This window comes from Thunnus maccoyii, chromosome 23 (assembly GCF_910596095.1).
Source record: "Thunnus maccoyii chromosome 23, fThuMac1.1, whole genome shotgun sequence".
NCBI lineage: Eukaryota > Metazoa > Chordata > Actinopteri > Scombriformes > Scombridae > Thunnus > Thunnus maccoyii.
The window spans coordinates 6,945,426-6,965,650 of record NC_056555.1 but is presented as its reverse complement, the minus strand read 5'-3'; the positions used below and the strand labels follow the sequence as shown (position 1 = coordinate 6,965,650).

The 20,225-nt window shown below is 40.8% G+C and overlaps 1 protein-coding gene across 2 annotated transcripts; it reads left to right on the top strand.

The window, feature by feature from the left end:
• Positions 1 to 3,138: 3,138 nt before the first annotated feature.
• fbxo18 (F-box DNA helicase 1) lies at positions 3,139 to 18,554 on the top strand. Of its 2 annotated transcripts, none has more exons than XM_042403261.1 (21): positions 3,139 to 3,334; positions 3,602 to 3,762; positions 5,777 to 6,298; positions 6,445 to 6,581; positions 6,874 to 7,021; positions 7,217 to 7,398; positions 7,488 to 7,559; positions 7,799 to 7,890; positions 8,415 to 8,583; positions 8,892 to 9,084; positions 9,388 to 9,475; positions 9,571 to 9,660; positions 9,747 to 9,883; positions 10,369 to 10,465; positions 10,597 to 10,763; positions 11,244 to 11,319; positions 11,416 to 11,610; positions 12,161 to 12,286; positions 12,490 to 12,596; positions 17,620 to 17,754; positions 17,927 to 18,554. In XM_042403261.1, exons 1-21 carry the CDS (start codon positions 3,196 to 3,198, stop codon positions 18,110 to 18,112), a joined length of 3,219 nt encoding a protein of 1,072 aa, XP_042259195.1. In that variant the 5' UTR covers positions 3,139 to 3,195; the 3' UTR covers positions 18,113 to 18,554. The 2 variants fall into 2 exon arrangements, with proteins under 2 accessions (XP_042259195.1, XP_042259193.1); XM_042403259.1 differs by lacking the exons at positions 3,139 to 3,334; positions 3,602 to 3,762 and adding exons at positions 4,068 to 4,504; positions 5,204 to 5,371 and having other exon boundaries at positions 5,646 to 6,298; positions 17,927 to 18,552.
• The last annotated feature ends 1,671 nt before the right edge of the window (positions 18,555 to 20,225 follow it).

The window sequence follows — 20,225 nt, the reverse complement described above, 5'->3', positions numbered from 1 at the left end:
AGTTAAGATTTAAAATAGAACTTTGATGTGTGTAAACATACATATATATAAAAATAATGTACATACAACATATATACAGGATATAGGATATATTTGCCTCATTATTCATTTTCTATATGCACATTTTGCAGCCTCTTAATGATTATTGGCTGTGGTATAAGTATGTTATTTAGTTGACTAACTTAGTTTCATATTCATGCACTTCTTTATGTACACTCAGCGGCCACTTAATTAGGACCACCTGTGCAATCTAATGCAATCCAATCCAATACAACAGCTCTGCCATAAATTCTACATTTATGACGCTCATACATTTTCATCTTTGTTGACATTGTCAGAAAGGTGATAATTCTACTCTCTGTTTATTATTGAGATTGTAGTGGGTGGTGGTGGTGTACTGCAGTAATTTATATTGAAAAGTGTTCCTAATACTTAGCCCCTCTCATGTATGTTAATGGAGTGGACAAAATGGTGAATAATGGTGCTCATCTCTCCAGTAGAGTCCAGAGACTTGTAGAATCAATGCCAAGGCTGAGGAACACCATTCTTCAAGGAGATATTTCCTCATTTGGTGTTTTGATGATGGTGGTGGAGAGCGCTGTCAAACATGTCAGTCCAAAATCTCCCATAGGTGCTCAATTGGGTTGAGATCTGGTGACTGTGAAGGACATAGCATATGATTCACATCATTTTCATACTCATCAAACCATTCAGTGACCCCTCGTGTCCTGTGAATTTGGGCATTGTCATCCTGGAAGAGACCACTCCCATCAGGATAGAAATGTTTCATCATTGGATAAAGGTGATCACTCAGAACAACTTTGTATTGATTTGCAGTGACCCTTCCCTCTAAGGAGACAAGTGGACCCAAACCATGCCAGCAAAATGTCCCCCACGACATAACAGAGCCACCAGATCGCCTCACTGTAGGGGTCAAACATTCAGACCTGTACCAGTTTTCCTTTAATTTGTCACCCCTCTGTATACACAGTCTATGGTTTGGACTGGTCAGCCTTCCACCTCTCAACACTGTCGTCCAGTAGGTGGTGATACTGCACCTTAAAGCTGCTTTGCCAACTGCCAATAGAATTCAATTAAGAAGAAGCGCCATCCAATCATGTGGCTTCTTCACCAACACAAACTTTAAAGCCTTTACTTGTATTTACTTAAATCATGTCTCTCGCTACCTGAAAGCAAAGGTGCTCACTTCTCAAACCGATAAATACAATTAACCCTGTAAGGCCCACTGTTGTCATATTACAACAATCACTTTTAGCTCTCCTAAAAAAAATCTGTAAATGCTTTTTTTTAAAGGCCATATTTACATAGTCAATGGGTCCTATTGTTTATCCTTGCAATGCTATTGGATAGTAAATGTGTTTATAAGTCTGGCAATCTGGCCATAAACTCACACTACCTGCAAACTTTCCGTCACGCTCATCTTCCTGTTTTATTGGACCGGATTTGTAAGTAGTAAGTAGTAAGTAACATGCCTTGAATTTTTTTTTTTTTTGTGATGATTACAATGTCTAGAACATGTAGATACTTAATTATTGTGGAATACATTCATCAAACTTGATTTTGAGCTTGTTATGTCTATGTTGTAATTCTACAACGCTGGCTTAGAGTGGTAGTCAAAATAGCATGTGCACCTCACACATTACATGGGGACACCACTCCTCACATGTTCACATATGGAAAAAATACTAAAAGAAATATAATTTCTTTGATGATTCACTATAACTAGTTAATAGTTAATAAGTTCTAAATTTGTTTCCTCTGTTAAAATTTTGAGTTTAGACAAGAATTGAACAAATGCATAAACTGTTTCTGGTTGCAGTATTTGAAGCTCTATCTGTAGCAGAAACTGTATCTGTATCTTATCAGTTAAAAAACAGATTTAACTGATCCTCGGCTTTTTTCTGGGCTTTGTTTGTTTGCCCAAATAGTTGCCTCTTACGTTAGAAACAGGTTCTGACTGTTCTGAATGTTTTGGGGGGTGGTTGTTGCATTGTTCAGGGACAGGTGTGAATGGTCCTGGTTTAGGGATGTAAATGTTTTGGGGTAAGGCAAGTACTCCTTTAGGTATGATAAGTAGAGAGCAGAATAGGCTAGTCAGACAGTATTGTGTGAATTTAGTGGAATGTGTAAATGAATTAGGATTAATTTGCACTGATATTATTTAGCCTGGAAAATACTTGGCTCTCAATCCTGAACACTTGGTCCACCACCATATCTATTCCTTCAGGTTATCTCATACAGTATAATACTTATATGTATCATTAATACATATATTTATTATTTGATTTTACTTTTTCCATTTCTGAATGCAACCAGCAAAGATAGGTCTTCTATACAGTGTGCAGGATATGTTGCCATCCAAAATGGAGAGAGTGATTTTGAAATGGAATCAGACAACACTGATGCGAGTGATGAAGAGGCAGATGAAGATGCCAGTGAAGTGGACAAAAAAAACCAACAACCCACTGACTTCCCAGCCAGTGATTATATGGACATCAAGCCCCAAACAGACAAACAAACACACCATGTCCCGTGACAAGGTATCGCTTGCTGAAAAATCGCACATTTTCCAGTGAAGACGAAGAGGACGCTGCAGACACTGCAATAAAGGATAAACCAACACGCTATGCAGCAAGTGGGATGTTCATCTTTACTTTTCAGAAGAAAAGAAGTGTCTTTTGGATCATCATTGCAAATGAACATGGCTGAACACTGGGATGGAGATGAAATTCAGTTTTGTAAATACAATTTTACAATTTTATTCTGTTTTTTTCATTAATAAATGACTATTCATAAAAAATATGACTGTTTTGTGGTTATTATTCATGGTATATACTGTTATGGGGCTACATAAGAAGTCAACCCTGCAAATTAACCCTTATTTGTTCTGTATATTTGTTCAGAGAATGTGAGCATGAATACAGAAATTCTGCTCCCAGCTAAGCCCAATGTTGTAATATTACATTTCCCTAAAAACTTGTTTCTTGGACTGTAGTCAACCATAGAGATTTGATTGTTAAGAGGAATCCCAGCTGTGGTGAACAAAAAGAGGAATTAACATCTTAATGTAGGATATGGCTGTCTGCTAAGGACTGAATAGAGTACATTTTCTATTGTGCTTACATGACTAAATGTTGGGTGGGTTTCTAGGGAAGGCCAAGAGGAAGCACATGAATGCAGAAGATTGTGATGAGCTGGGACGATGTGCAGAAGGCACGTACGCCCTCACCCAGCCCCAAACCATCCACCAGGGGCAGGGCAATCGCAACCCAAACCAGGGGCTTTACCCCAGGACTCCCACCAAGCGACAGAAGTGAGGTAATCTGTAATAAACCCTCTGCTGTCACACCCTTTGACACATTTATGATAAGATGTATTTCTAAACAGTTCATACATACACATCACTTTTCTTTACACACTGTAACATGTAAACAGACAGAGCGACAATACGTGAATTTTTTTTTTTTTTTGTCCAGTAGAATAATGCCTGAACAGCCCTTTTTTTGTTTATCAGCCCTTGGCTTAAAACTGATGTCAGTCACTAAATCTTTCCTTTCTTTCTCACTCCTCTTACCACCAGCATCTGCCTCAGGAAGTCCCGCAAGGCAACAGAAGGGCATCAAAGACTTCTTTTCAGTGACTGGTGTCATTAGTTCCAGCCTGCACAAATCAGATCAGCCCTGCTCCTCCACCTGTACAAATGGACTCAATGAAGAGGTTTTTCCCAACCAAGAGCCAAAGGTTGTGGAAGAGGAGGAGCAGGACGAGGATGACAATGTCAGCCTGCTAGCACTTGTCTCTCTCTAAGGAGACAAGTGGACCCAAACCATGCCAGCAAAATGTCCCCCACGACATAACAGAGCCACCAGATCGCCTCACTGTAGGGGTCAAGCATTCAGAACTGTACCAGTTTTCCTTTAATTTGTCACCCTTCTGTATACACAGTCTATGGTTTGGACTGGTCAGCCTTCCACCTCTCAACACTGTCGTCCAGTAGATGGTGATACTGCGCCTTAAAGCTGCTTTGCCAACTGCCAATAGAATTCAAAGAAGAAGAAGCGCCATCCAATCATGTGGCTTCTTCACCAACACAAACTTTACAGCCTTTACTTGTATTTACTTAAATCATGTCTCTCGCTACCTGAAAGCAAAGCTGCTCACTTTTCAAACCGTTAAATACAATCAGTAAAGTAAGATAGTTGACGTTAGTTGACATTAAGTGAGGCGGCACATTTTTTGGACAGGTTGGTGTAGCATGAACATGAACAAGCTAGTAACAGTCGTTTTTTAACGTTACTAACTAACGTTGGCGCTGAAGGTTCGTTTGTTTTTGCACAAGCAAAGCTAATAAATAATATGAGGACGGCATTTCTGCTAAGTTTTTAACTTTTCCTCGGTAAACAAATTGTGAACTCTTAAGTTACGTGGCTTTGGCATTAAAACACGGATGCAGTGACAACGAAGATGGAGGTGGCTGCTAAAGGTAAACGAAAATAAAGTTATGGCCTCTAACGTTAGTCAAACATTAAAGTATGTGTGAGACAAATAGTTTTAAAATAGCTTACATACTACTCGCTGCGTTTTATGCAAACATACAAGTTAAAGTTGCTAATTTTCCTAGGTTCAAAACGACGATATTTACTTTCCTTTTACAAGTCTGTCCTGGTCAGGATTCAACAGCCTCTGAAACAACATTTGGGTCATAATGATACTCTAAACTCTACTGACATCCACACTGATAAACTTTATAGCCCTGTAGTTGACGTAGCCGCTTGCTACAAGCCAATAAAGTCATGTCAGTTTTGGCAGACAGTTCAAGATGCTTAACATCAGCATGAAAACAATTTACCAACAATGTAAAATCGTTTTAAAGCAAAGTTTAACAATACAGAAATACAACAACCTAAAATGAACACCAAGTTAAGCACACATACAAACAAACAAAAAAAAACATAAAAATTTAAGGTTGTCCAGCCTCACACACTCAAGAAAGAAACTGGTTAGTCATAAGCCTGAGAGAACAGAAAGGTTTTGAGTTTTCTTTTAAACATAGAAAAAGTAATGTCAGATGACCTGAGGGATCTGAGTCATATCTTAATGGAGGATATGGCTGTCTGCTAAGGACTGAATAGAGTACATTTTCTATTGTGCTTACATGACTAAATGTTGGGTGGGTTTCTAGGGAAGGCCAAGAGGAAGCACATGAATGCAGAAGATTGTGATGAGCTGGGACAATGTGCAGAAGGCACGTACGCCCTCACCCAGCCCCAAACCATCCACCAGGGGCAGGGCAATCGCAACCCAAACCAGGGGCTTTACCCCAGGACTCCCACCAAGCGACAGAAGTGGGGTAATTTGCAATAAATCCTCTGCTGTCACACCCTTTGACATATTTATGATAAGATGTATTTCTAAACTAACAGTTCATACATACACATCACTTTTCTTTACACAATGTAACATGTAACAGACAGAGCGACAATATGTGAATTCCTTCTTCTTTTTTTTTTTGTTCAGTAGAATAATGCCTGAACAGCCCTTTTCTTTTGTTCATCAGTCTTTGGCTTAAAACTGATGTCAGTCACTAAATCTTTTCCTTTCTTACTCACTCCTCTTACCACCAGCATCTGCCTCAGGAAGTCCCGCAAGGCAACGGAAGGGCGTCAAAGACTTCTTTTCAGTGACTGGTGTCATTAGTTCCAGCCCGCACAAATCTGCTCAGCCCTGCTCCTCCACCTGTACAAATGGACAAAAGGTTGTGGAAGAGGAGGAGCAGGATGAGGATGACGACGTCAGCCTGCTAGCCGCCATGATAGTGCCAGACCCTGAGGAGGAGGAGGAGGAGGAGGAGGAGGAGGAGGAGGAGGAGGATGACGATGTCAGCCTGCTAGCTGCCATGATGGTGCCAGACCCTGAGGAGGAGGAAGAGGTTGACGATTTCAGTCTCTTAGCTGCTGAGACAGTGCAAGAGCCTGAGGCAGAGGAGAAGGAGGTAGACTATTTGGAGGGAATAACAGCAGAGATGTTCGGGGATGATGCGGAATTTGATAAATGTGACGGTGGCATTCACAATGAGCAAGATGAGGTGGAGGCCCTCCCTGACGCCCACTATGGGCTCCTGGGCAGCAGCAGGGCCCTTCTGCGGCCGCAGGGCTGCGTGGATGACCTTCCAGAGGAGGTGCTGAGGCAGGTACTGTGGCTCCTCCCTGCCCAGGACCTCTACCGTAACGTCAGCCTCGTCTGCCATCGCTGGAGGAACATCGTCCAGGACACCAAGGTTAAACAGACCACAGAGTTATATCAAGTTATATGTTAGCAGCAAGGTGTGAGAGAGAAGTTAAATAACATTATCTTAGTAGAAAGGATGTAACAAAAGCAGGGCAGTTGTGCACTTTTGTTGATGTGTGTGTTCCCTTTTTGCAGTTCGTGCCCTTCAAGAAACAATACTACCGCTACATGATGAGGGAGAAGGACACAGTGGGGGAGGTCTTCTCCATCCTGAAAAGCAGCAGCATAACAGACCCAGCATCGTCACAGCACAGCATACGACACCTTGTTATGTATGTTCACATTTTCTCGTAGAGAAATGGAAATATTCTAGCTACCCTGCATTTACAAAGAAGAGTCTCATCACAATAAATATCTAACTTTTCACTTTCAAACAACAAAGACATAAAAACCTCTTAAGCAAAACTTCAGACGAAGCTGACCAATTGTAGAAAAGCAAAGCTGGTTACAACTGGGATCAAATGTAAAGTTGTGGATCATCAGCAAAAGTATGGAAAGGTTGTTGGGCACTTGTTGTTGAAATGTTCACTGTGGTAATTATCCTGTCTGTGTAATGTTGTTCAGTGTAATGGCCCAGCATAAGGTCGGTGAGCGTGTGAGACCTGACGACGTCCTGGAGTGTGTTAAGAAACATCGCCTTTTCCCTCAGGCTGAAGCCTCCATCAGATTACGAATTCCTAACGTTCCAAAGTGTATAAACCTTGACATTGAGGTTTGTCTCACACACACAGTCCCCCTCCACTCAAAAATATGTTTTTCTTTCTTCATGGTACCCTTCCAAATGTTTGTAGGATGCTGTCATCATTCTTTCAAGAGCGACCTGTGTATGAACTGAACAGGTTTACAGTTTGTACATGACGTCTACGGAAACTTTAAGGTTTTCACATAATTTGTGTCCGATTCCTAGGGTCCCAACCCGTACGCGGCCATGGCCGTCATACTCATCCTAAGCGAGAGCGTCGGCGACGTGCGGGCCTTGGTGTCGCTGCTCTCCGGCTGCATGTCGTACACCGCCATCACAGAGTACCTCAGCCACATGGCCATGATGTTGCTGGCGATAAAGAGGAGCAACATTCCGATCAGTAACAGGTGAGAGCTGAAAAGTGTCAGCTTCTTTATTTTCACTCATCACGCTCGTCAGCCTTCCCACAAGTTTTTGTCTTCTCTGCCTCCTCCAGGTTGCATTACAACATCTACTATGTGCTTCATCTGATGGAGAACGGGCCCTTCTCTATCGGCTCTCAGAGCGGGTGAGTTGCGAAATTCTTGAAGGGTGAAAGAGTTCAGCACTAAAGACGGTGTTTACGCAACTTTTTGCATACTGTTGTAGGGCTGCGACAAGTAGGACATTGTAACTCGTTGATAAAAATAGAATTTATCATCAACCATTAACCACAGGATTCTCTAAGCACTGATGTTTGTAGAACAGCCAACAGACCGAACAGTACATGTCTGTGTGTTTAGCGTTGTGTTTGTGTGTTTCTACTAGACGGCCTCAGATTCAGCTCACACGTGAGCAGCAGCAGATCCTCGGCCACGACATCCAGCCGGACCATGTGGTCAAGATCATGGCTTTTGCAGGTACAAAAGCAACCAACTCTGCTGATGGCACTTCAGCCGTCCACATAGTCATCATTTCTTACAACCAAGAGCTCACTTAATAATAATACAATGGAAATAAAAGACGATATCACTATTTGGCCCAGCTCAGACCCAAAGTATTTACATCTGAACAAAAAAACATTAATAATTTTTAGATCTGTAGCCCTCCACCACATGCAAAGCACTTTATGTGTGTAATAGGAACACCAGTTTAAGTGTAGAATGGCTGAAACATCACCAGGGGGCATTCTTTCTGTAGATAATTCATTTCAAGACTTTTCGTTTAAAACCCAAATTCTGCATTCTTTCTACCATGTTAAACAGGTTTCGTCAGGGCTGTATGTCGGCTCTGAAGTTAATGAAGAATATGTTTAGCAGGTAGCGATGAATGTGTCCAAAAGCTGTAAATGTTCAGCATAACGTCTCTGTAAACGTTGAGGGCCAGTAGTGAATTTTGTCAGTGCAACTGTTCAGAGCTGAGAGGTCGGTGCTGTCTGCCGCAGGTACAGGGAAGACGACCACGTTGGTGAAGTACGCCGAGCAGCGACCACACCTCCGCTTCCTGTATGTGGCCTTCAACAAGTCAGTGGCCGTCGAGGCGGAGCGCCGCTTCCCTCGCAACGTGCACTGCAAGACTGTCCACTCCTTGGCCTTCAAGGACATCGGGAGGAGGTGAGAATCAAAGTTGCCCCTCGGACCCTCTCAGCGGCAGTCATGGATTTTGAGTTTTGGTGTACAAAGAGAGGTGGCTGTGTGTGGCATGTTTTTGCATTATTCAACATTTGCATATTAAATCTGTAATAAACAAAATAAGAAATACTCAACATGCTGTTCAGTATTCATTATAACCAGGCAGAATAACATTCACTTAGGCTTGTTTGCTTTAGTAACTCCTCTTTGTGTTTTTTTTAAGGTATATCAGGTGATTTCCATTTTTAAACCACATCATTTCTTACGCCTCTGTGATCTTCCCCGTGCAGGTACCATTTTATCAAGAAGCTGACCTCTAACCTGAAGCCATTCGCCATCAACTCTGTCCTACCTAAAGGCCGCGGCGGCTTTAGTAAATCCAAAGTCGTGACCACAACTCTCAACACCTTCATGGCTTCAGCGGACGAGACCATCACCACTAGTCATGTCCCGAGCAATGGTGTCGATCCTCTAGAAAAACAGGTACTGTATGAACATATTAATGTATGTAGTGACACACAGTCTCAGGACTTACTGCTCTGCTGGATGTCAAATAAAACATGCAGTTCAATTTTGACTCAAAAGACAGATCCCTGGCTTATAGACTAAATTATGGTGAATGAATGACAAACCTCACTAAAGATTAAATCTTGGCTTCTGTATTTATGGACTTTGTTTTACAAAGTTAACAAATGATATTACAACTCAGAACAAGGAGACACCGCAAAGTAATAATAAGTAAGTAATATTTAAACTGTCCTGTAAACTTCTATTTTTAAATCCCAGCTGTTTGTCCGCGACGCGCAGCACATCTGGAACAAAATGAAAGAACTCGTCAAGACAAACACCGACGCCTACTTCATGACCCACGACGGTACGCCAACTGAAAATAAATGAGATGAACGTCAATAATTCTGTTTATAATAGAAGGAACGCTGCAGGTGCTCAGCAGAACTTTTTCATTCCCAGGTTACCTTAAGTTGTGGCAGCTCCAAAATCCCTCCCTGTCTCACCAATACGACGTCCTTTTCATCGATGAGGCCCAGGACTGCACTCCAGGTGTGTTATGCAGTCCTGCGTGATTTGGGGGGAAAACATAATGATTGTGATTATTATGTTAAACTTTTCTCTCCCTCTCCTCCCAGCCATCATGGACGTGCTGCTGTCTCAGCGCTGTGGGAAAATCCTGGTCGGAGATCCTCACCAGCAGATCTACACCTTCAAAGGAGCCGTCAACGCCTTGCACATTGTCGACCACACGCACATCTTCTACCTCACACAGGTACACACACATAGAAGCAATTAAGGTCATTGAATTTCTTATACAGAGGAACCAGGGATACTCTAAACTACTCTTTTAAAAAAAGCCCCCTTAAAATTCAAGATCTTGCTTATTGATGTAGCCCACGGCTTCCTCACTCTTTTCATGTTTACGTCACCTGAGGCATAATGGAAACTGTAGAGCCAGAGCTCAAAACATTCATTGCAAATGTGAAGAACAACATGTGATGGAGCAAAGGTATCATGAAAACAACATTATATGGCAGGCCTCCCTGAATCATATAGCAATTGTCTGAAAAACTATCAATAAAGGGAGTGAAAACTGAGTTTAAACAGCTTTGGGTTCAGACAGCTTGAGATGTTGCTGTAATAGCCGTCACTTTTTTCATATAGTCTCAATTTAACCCATATCTTTGGGGCACGCTGTTCTTCATTCTGAATAAGTTTCTCGCAGTAACAGTGAAGGTTTCCCTTGTCTTTGTCCAGAGCTTCCGGTTCGGTGCTGAGATCGCCTATGTCGGTGCCACCATCCTCAAAGTGTGCAAGAAAGTCCAGAAGATTCTAGTAGGAGGAAAGCAGAAAGGTGAATACCGCAATATTTTACCATAAGCTTCCTTAAAAACAGACATGATTTCCTTCCTTGGAAAGATTAAAAATATTCCATTTCCCTTTTTTTTTTTTTTTCTTTTGTTGACATGTCTGTGTGTGCAACAGGCGGCGTGTGCGGCGAGGCCGCAGACAAGGTCGCAGCGGCTTTGAGGATGGGTGTGAGTCCTTGCCGGGGGAAGACGGCCATCCTGTCCAGATGTAATTCCAGCGTGTTCACCCAAGCAGTGCAGCTGACCGATGCCAACCCCCACTGCCGCCTCCACTACATAGGAGTGAGTGTACACACACACATATATGGAAAGAAGTAGTAGCAAGCATATTTTACATTATGAAGATATGTCAAATTAAAGGAAAAGTACAGAGTGACAGAAAATAGTTAGGATGGGTATGTAGTATAACAATATAATAGGATGCAGAGTATAAATTCCTGCAAAATAAAGAGGTTCTAATTCTAACAGGATGATGAATTGCTTTCTGTCAAGTGTCAAAAAGCACTAAACAGCCTGTCTGACTATACACGTTCTCTGTCAGGTTGGTAAATGTGCCCACTGCAGGGCTGCGTAGAAAAGAAATGAAAGCATTTTTAAATGATGAAGTTATGATGAAGGGTTCAGTCTTATTACAGCTAACTTTTCTTCATCTCTCTCTTCATTTAAAGGCAGTAGAAGGCATTTAAAGCTTGTAAGAAGCGATTAATTTTTGTAAAAGTTGGCTTATTGATCAGGCACTTACAGGTCTAGCTCTTCCTACAGGGTGTCACAAGTATCGGCCTAAACAGGATCCTGGACATCTGGCAGCTGATGCAAGGAGCAGACCAACAACGAAGACGTGAGTTTCCTACCAACGCACACCTCTAGCCTGTGATGTATTTGTTTTAAATAAACCGACCTTTTTGACGGTGATGTTGAATTTGCTCCGCCGCAGCCATCAAGGATCCTCTCATCCGCTCCTTTGCGAGAAAAAGTCGGAACGCCTTCTGGGCCCTGAAGAAGTACGCCGAGCAGACAGAGGATCACGAGCTGGAGGGCAAACTCAACACCGTAGAAAAATACGGAAGTCGCATCCCCAAACTGGTGACATGCCTGGACAAATGCTTTGAAAGTGACATGTACAAAGCAGGTATGCACAAAAAGGCTGAAAAAAATGAATGATGTAAATGAAGGCCTCATCAAAGTATCGGTTGTACGTGACAAAGTGACAAACATCAAAAATATAACGTAAAGTACGATAAAATTAAATTAAAATGAGAACAAACAGTTAGTGTAGTGTTTCTGTCTCAGTAGTAGTGACTGAGCGTGACTCATTGTGTTGTAATAATGACCACTCTCATGTTTGCCAGTATTTGGTTCCTTTTATTTCATATTTAAACATGAGTCATGTACTAACAGAAGAATAGAATAAATAATGTGGTTTTCCTGTTTCTGCCCTTTCATAATTTCAGTTTTTTTTTATAGTTTAACATCTGCATGAATACTAAATTCACTAAAATTTAGTGTAATTGCGTTCCAGTTTGGAAATTACTGGAAAAAAAGGAAGGTTTTTTTTTGGAAATCTGTTGCATATTTGTAAAGCTTTACTTATTTTGCATCAATATGTGAAGTTTTTCAGTTGTTGTATGCAGTTTTATGCTGCACTCTCACTCTTGCCAACGTTTGCTGCTTTGTTCCAGACTTTATACTCGGAACAGTCCACAAGGCTAAAGGTCTGGAGTTCGACACCGTGATGGTCACCGATGACTTTGCCAAGGTGCCGTCCGCCAGGCACGAGCTACACCACTATCCCGCCTTCTCATTTTGTGGGTGTTTATTTGGATAAACCTTTCTTTTATTTTTTTACATATATTTTACATTATAGGTTTTTGTATATAGCTATGCTTTCCTGTTTGTCCATTGATTAGTAGTTAACTTTGAACGCAGATATTACAATATTTTTGACTGTAGATAGCTCTTCTGGGAAGCAAACCTTTAGCTCTTATATTTATTTCTCTTTCCTGCTCAGCTAAATTCCCAGACGATGAGTGGAACCTGCTGTATGTGGCGGTGACTCGTGCTAAGACCTCGCTGATCATCACTAAGAACATCCGCCACATCCTCACAGTGGCTGGGGTAGGACATAACCAAGCAATGCATCTTACTTCTGTGCATTGCCACTACATATTAAGTCATATCTTGTCATATCTTGTCCTCCTGATATCATCGACCACTTCCGTCACTTGGTTTTCCTCAGAACTCTTATCACACATATGGGCAGACAACATAAGTTTAGAACATCCTCTGCTCAGAATCAATGACGTTTTTGAGCAGTTTCACTTCCTGCATTCTCTAAACTTCTTTAAAATTGGTGTCAAGACTATGTAGGTGGCTGTTGTTGTCCAATTTCAAATGTATAGGTGGTGTCAAGTGTTTTAAGTGCTTGTAATGGAATTTCTTTGAAGTCGGTAATAGGTCAGTTCTTTCGGAAATGGTAGGAAATTTTACAGTTGGGCCATTTTGCGGTATTACATCATTACTGGGAAAAATATCTTTATAAGCCAGGAAAGAACAAAATAAACAAAAAGAACAAAACCCCGCCACCCCAACTATGACCTGTTTCAACCTATCGCAGCCTCAAGGCCTGGACCAGAAGTCTCCAGGACAGCTTTTTCCACCAGGCCACCGGGCTTGTGAACAGCGGATACAGACGGCCTGCAGCCTGCCTGATGTCACAAACACATACATAAGCACATATATTTGTCCATACACATATAGATATTTATTTATATATTTTAAGTAGGGCACATGCACTTTACACACACTCATGTTTTATACTCTTGTTCTTAGTTTCCTTACTGCATTGTTTGAGGAGCTGAAACCTAAGATTTGTACTCTCTCGTACTTGTGTATGAGATGTGGCAATAAGGAACTTGAAAATGTTTAGCTTAATGGAATTCTTTTATTTCAGGAAATGCTTGGGGGAAAACGTAATGTTGTCAGAGATCAAAATTCCAGTGTATCCGCAGTAGAAGCAGAAGTCAAACATAATTTGCTGTGTAGGCTTTTAGGATTTCTAAATGGAGATGTATTATGTGCTTTTAGAAGGAGCTGAATTGTTGGCAGTCTAAATCACAAGGTCGCTTCCAGTTCCTTCCAAGCTGCTTATAATGTTATCAGTGACCTATATAAATACGACCCAGCTGGTGTCCTACAGCTAACTGATGTATGACATCCAAAAAGCAAATGTGTTTAATCACTCAATCATTGGTATTTTTGCACCTTGACAGTGCCGGAAAAGACAAGACTCTCCTCAAGACTCTCTCCTAACATGCTTACCTTCTTAGTTTAGCATTTACTAATTGGCACTAAATTCCAAGTACAGCTGTACAAGTTTTCAGGGCACTCCATCCAACATTTCATTCAAAACTACACATTTTAAGGTCATTGTGGCGCCAGAGGGACCAGAAATGTTTGTACAACATTCTATGACGAGGGACTAACAGACAGGCTTTTCCATCTCTCCCACTGCTGTAGGAGCCACAGTTTAGCTGCTGCTGCAGTGCTTCTTTCAAGGCGTAATCCTCCATCAAACACATCTGGCAATGTTTGCTTTTTGCAGTTTTTCCCATGAGAACTTTTGTTGTTTGAAACTCTGAATAATCCTAGTGTTGCAAATTTCCAAACTTCTCCTCTATTTGTAAATTCCTCACAGATGTGAAGTGGAAGGGGATTGCTAGTGCCCATTAAATATATACGGTATGTTTATGATGAAAATGAGCCACACAGAATGAATTCCTGTCTGGACAACAAGCTGACGTGTTGGTGAGCGATCCGTTAGTTAACTTTAATCCAGGTTAATCACTCTGGTACTATGTTAGAATTCTTTGTTTTATCGGAGATGCAGTTTTTCCTCACAAAGTACTACAGTATATTCAGTCATCCATCTCACATTGCTGTTAATGAATTTCATCATCTTGTGCTTTCTGTTGGATCAAATGGAAACATCTTTTGGGTATCCTGATGGAGAGGAACCCATTTGGACCAACACACACAGTCCTAATGGACCTTTTTCAATGAAGACATGTCACAATAAGGAAAGCACAGCTGTAATAAAATGAACGATGGGTTAATTCCATTTAGTTGCTTCAGTGTCAGGCACCCGTTATTGACTTTATTCAGACTTCACATATAATTAGCCAATCTGGTGTGTATCTGTATAGGCTAGGAGGCTAGTCAATGCATTCTCTATTGTGACCCATGTGCTGCAATTTTGTGTTAGTTAACAAGGATTTTTTTCCCTTGTTAGTTCACAAGAATGTTATAACAAATTATTTTTCATGTTATTATGACCTATTTTATCCTTATCACTACTGTAGACAAATATGATTTGTCATGGCGGCAGCAGCTCTGTCTACCTAAGCTGTCAGCATTTGTGTATTTTGGCCCGTGTCTTATCGTGGAAATATTTGCACGGCTCCAGCAACATTGTTAACATTGTTACTTGTTGAAGCAATTATTGTCACTGTACAGTCTATCACACAATAACGTTATATATAATAAGTGAGAACAACCCCCCGCCCCCCAGGACTTCCTCTCACAGTCCATGTGGAGTGAACATTAAGGCGGGCATGAGGACCTCCTCCTGTAACTCAGCCTGACAGTTCTTTCTCACACCCACCATACTCTGCCACTGGGAAACATCTGGGGTATGATTCAGTTCTGAGAAAGTGTGTTCTTAAACCACACCCTTCAACGGGACTAGCTGGGGCCCACCATCTCAGACTGTTGCCCTCAAAAACTTCCTCGCAAAGACAGAAAACCATTTCTCATACGAAATAAATACCTGAAATATGTTCTGCATGTTCGCATTAACTAGGATTTTATTTTGAAAAGAGATTGGCTGTGTTCTTCCAGTATATGTTGCTCTAACATTGAACACTTTTGTTAATATAAAACATAACCTTGTGTGGGCACCACTTCCCTTTTTGGTTAGAATATGTTAGTCTCAGGAGGAAGCACTAACCCTTATTCAATTTAATCAACGAATCAGTCTCATAACCATAAGTTCTTGTCCCAAACAGTGACCTCTATTTACTGTGCTCAAAGAAAACAACAATACCTTCTTATGATAAATGCAGACATTTATTAATAGCTAAACATCTTGAGGATACATGATAAAGCACAAGATAATAAATAAGAAGAATAATAAGGCCTATACATGATAATAAAAATAAAATAATAAAGAAAATGGTTCGAAGTGTGTGACTCGAGGCTAACGTATTGCAACATGGAACGCTAATTCAACTTCTCTAAAGAATTTATCTTTTAATTTTAACATTATTCGACATCAACCCTTGATCACAAAGACACGCTAGGCATTACTGTTGACGAGTTTCGTTACTGCACAGATGTCACATCTGCAGGTCTGGGTTTGTGCTGGTTCAGCTGTAGTTAGCTGTAAGTTACAACTCAGTGCGTTCTGGCCTGGTTTGGGTCTTTGCGGTGCAGCGGTGGTGAACCGCCAGCGGAGAGGAGTCAAGACGTTTCAGGCTGCTCTGAAAGAGTCTTTGCGGTTCAACTCCTGGTGTGACTGACTGCTGTCAGCAAGCCTGCCGAGTTCCAGTTTCATGTGTCGCTTCCAGAGTGAAGTTTCAGTCTGAGTAGGGGATTCAGGCTTTGGTTGGCTTCTTGTTATCAAGTTTAATCTGACTACACTCAAATCTTCAGTGGCGTAAACTTGTTTCAATAAAACATGCATATACTTGGTTGAAAAACAACTAAAAGAGACGTCTTAATAAGAATTGTTTTGGAAAAATCCCTCTGAGGCTTATTTTATAAATTTGAAAAAGATAGGCTGAGTCTTGGGTGTGTTTTAAATGTTTCCATGCCAAATTGTCGATGAATATTTAATTCCTTTGTTCTGGACTTTTAAGGTGTGGTGTTCTTTTTAACCCAGCCTTTCTATAGCATGATTTTTGCACCATTTCTCTTGCACCAAATCCCACCATCTTTAAGACACTTTATTGCATTTTTATTCTTTTTCATGATTGATTATGTCTGTTACTTAAGAATTTTAGCTGTGTTTCCTTTTCAAGCTGTTCTTGTCCTCTCTTTTAATGCAATGCACTATTTTCCATTTTTCTTGTTTGCCTTCTTTTATTCTATGCATGTATTCCTGTTTCATGTTCTTAATGTCTCTCTTTTGTTTTTTTACCTCTTTAATGTGAAGCAACACAAAGCATGCAAATAAAGTTATTATTATTATTACTATTACTTCAACTTGAGGTGGTGAATAACTTTCTTACACTGGGGAATTAGGTTCTGAGTTTTAAACACAAATTCACACTTCAGTCACTATCTCTGAATATTTCATGTACCATATATTGCAAAACCATTCAGAAAAACAGTTCAACATTAAACATTCATTTTGTAATAAGTCCATTCTTCTATCAACATATCAAACATTAACCTTCATATTACCACTTCTCATGATGTCTAGACATCCGACGTTCATTGATTCAACTTTCTCAAACCATCTACACTGAGATAATAATAATAATAATAATAATAATAATAATAATAATAATAATAATCTCTACAAAAAGTTGGTTCCTTGCGCTTGGGCCCTAATTAATATCTCCCCAACAGATAATCACACAACTGTTACAGTTATACCATTCTTCATGTATTTACATGATGAATAACATCACATAACTTGGCTATTTGCAGGGAGACTCTATGTCCATGTATTCCAGGAATGTGGGTTAGAGTTTATGGCCCTGGCCCAGAAGATGGGAATTTTCTGTCCATGTGTATTGAGTCGATGATACTTTCTCATGGTTCAAAAGACCCCAAAGGTCAATTATGCTTTAATTAATTTTTGGTCGGAATTGGTCTCTCAGGAGGTCTGTTCAGTTTCCATTCTGTCAGTGTTTGATTTTTGGGTAGTATCCTGATAACAAACACCCACTGGGCAAAGAGGTCAGTTCGGGGTCCAGGGGAGAGGCACTCTCCATATCTCTTTCACTCACTCTCGTTCACTCACCCTTCTTAATTTGAGATGAAAGAAATGCTATTTTATCCATGGAATTTAAGAAAAGGCTGTAGTGTCCTACAACATTGTAATGGAGAAACTACAACCTCCTGTCATCTCCAGGAATACTTCCTGAAGTCAGAGATGCCCAGCTCCCTGGTGAAGGTGGGAGAGCCTCTCCCATGCTCCATTGGAAACTGTCCCAACTGCATCACTCCCGGCTCATCTTTCATCATGTGCAGAAAACGGATGAAATGTGTAAGAACAAGAATGCTTCACCTATTGTCATTTGTTTAGTCTCTCAGTAGTGAATACTGTAGTACGGATTTTGTCATTGACATAGAAGATTATGATGGACAAAAAATAAATCTAAAAATCAAACAGAATTTTCACAGAAGTTTTAAAGTGTCTCTCTTTCATCTGTGTTCAGACCGATGGTGTGTCTGAAGGCGGCCCGCTGTGCGAGAGGTGTGTGTGGACACGAATCGGGCCAACTGCCTTCCTCATGACAGACGACGTGCTCTCAATGGCTGAAATACCAGAAAGGCTTGGCTGGCCAGACCGGCGAGCCTGGCCAAACTTGCCGCGCTGCGTAATTCCCCCGGTACCCCTCTGACACTGCTTAAATCCAAGGTTCTAAAATAAATCCACCTCGGTTTTTCCCCGGAGAAGGAGTTGACTTGGACATGAGCATTAAGAAAAAATGTTTGGTCATCCAGAGACACTGAAAACGGACTGAAAACAATTTTTGAAAAGATGTTTTTAGTTTTCTTTGTAACAGATGAGTGCTCAGTGATTACCGACTGTGTTTTGTATTTTAATTTATTTGTAATTTTCCCTGTATGCACCTTGTTGTAATATTGAAGTGAGATGCCCTTAAGAAAAGCAATTAACAGCCATCTGCTCCTAGCGGCCATCAGCAGAGGACTGAGGCTTAACTGGAGAGCTCAGTGTGAAGCAGTATTTTTGCCTCATACAAGAGGCCTGGCTGTAAAAGGCTCAAACACTAATAAATTTTAAAAAAAAAGGAAAAAAAAGCAGATTTGTTTACTTTAACTGAAAACAAAACATTTTGTGAGCGTCTTTCTTTTTTTATACAGATGTGATAGAAGTCAGGATTTTAATGACAGTAGAATACTTACATATGTTTTTCGGTGGTATGTTGTTAAACGTGTATGATAACAGAAAACTAGCTAACAAGACAAAAGTTCACTTTATTTCACCATGATTACATAAAACTATTACTGATAAGCAATTCCCTTCTGGTAATGGAAGGACTGCACAAGTTTGGAGTAGTTTAGCATTCACAATATTCAACTTTGTAAGGCACACAATCAACAAATGACTGCACTGTTTATTTCCTTGCTGCCAAATTGCCGCTATCAGTAAACCATCTTGAAAACACTGCAATGTCTGAAATAACATTTCAACTAACCCCATGGTTAGACAACAAATGTAGCATGATCAGCAGAGCAGCAGCAGCAGCGAGCGCGTCGTCTGTGTGTCTACACTGGAGGTGGTCAGATGCAATGTCGAGCATAGGTCACCCACATAGTGGAAATGCTCAGAGCACAATACACACGACTATAGTGATGCACATAAAATGGAGGAAAATAGACTTGAAGCATTTAATGAACGCTTCAGGTTGCAGTTATGCCCGTGAGATGTGAGCCTGTGCAGAAAGGTGCATAAATTGAAATGAGAGAGTATCTGTTGCGCATGAAAAACGAGTCTGACACGTTTGATGTCTAGACATGGGGTTAAGCTAAAATGCCACAAAAGCCTTTTAGCACATTTGACAAAAATGAAAATGAATTATTAAATATTGGGAGCAACAGAAAGTATGGGAAACAATTACAGGATATTAATCAGGGATGAGGTATAATTTGCATTGCCTAAAAGAACTGTTAACCCATGACATATTTCATGAGTGAGGTCTATAAATATATTACGATAAAAGATTAAATTGTTATAAATACCTTATTTAGGTGGAAAGAATCCATTAACATAATAATCTTGTGGAAAGATGTATTTTGAGTTATCTATAATTGAACTACAGATGTCTCCACATATGTTTGGGATATTGTCTATGTAGATTTTGTAATGATGAAGAGGAATCAGTTCCCTTTCAGTCGACTCACTCTGTACAACACATATAGTATGGGATATCACACCCCCCCGTGTACCTGACTGCAGTAACCTCTACTCACGCCTAAGATGATTGGTAGTGACGTACGTACGTGAGGCTCCACCTGCACATATGTAAATCTGTCGCTACAGTTATCCTTCAGTTCTTAAGTTCTTCACCTCGCTAAAAACACCTCTACTGGGTAAGACTAGCTAGCTACAGCTAATTAGTTCTGTTTCTTTAATAGGCAACTGCAAGCATGAAGTTAGCTTAGCAGCACCTGTTGGTGTTAGCCTCCGCCTACCAGCGGAGCACTAATTTCAGGTGCGTTTCATCCATGGTATGGTCATCAAGTCTTCTGTCTGCCCCTGTCCTCAGGGGTGTGGCTTCTTTTTACACGAAAAAGACCAGCATGAGGCATGTACCGTCTGTCTAGGGATTGTCCACACCAGGAGAGTGATGACAGCTTGAGTCCTGTGCGTCTTGTCGCCAGCTCCAGTGCTTAAACCTGGAGAGGTGGGTTTTTCCCAGCAATTTCTGCTCAAATTGCTGGGAAAAACAACCGCCCTCCTCTCTGAGTCAAGAAACCCAGGTTTGTCTA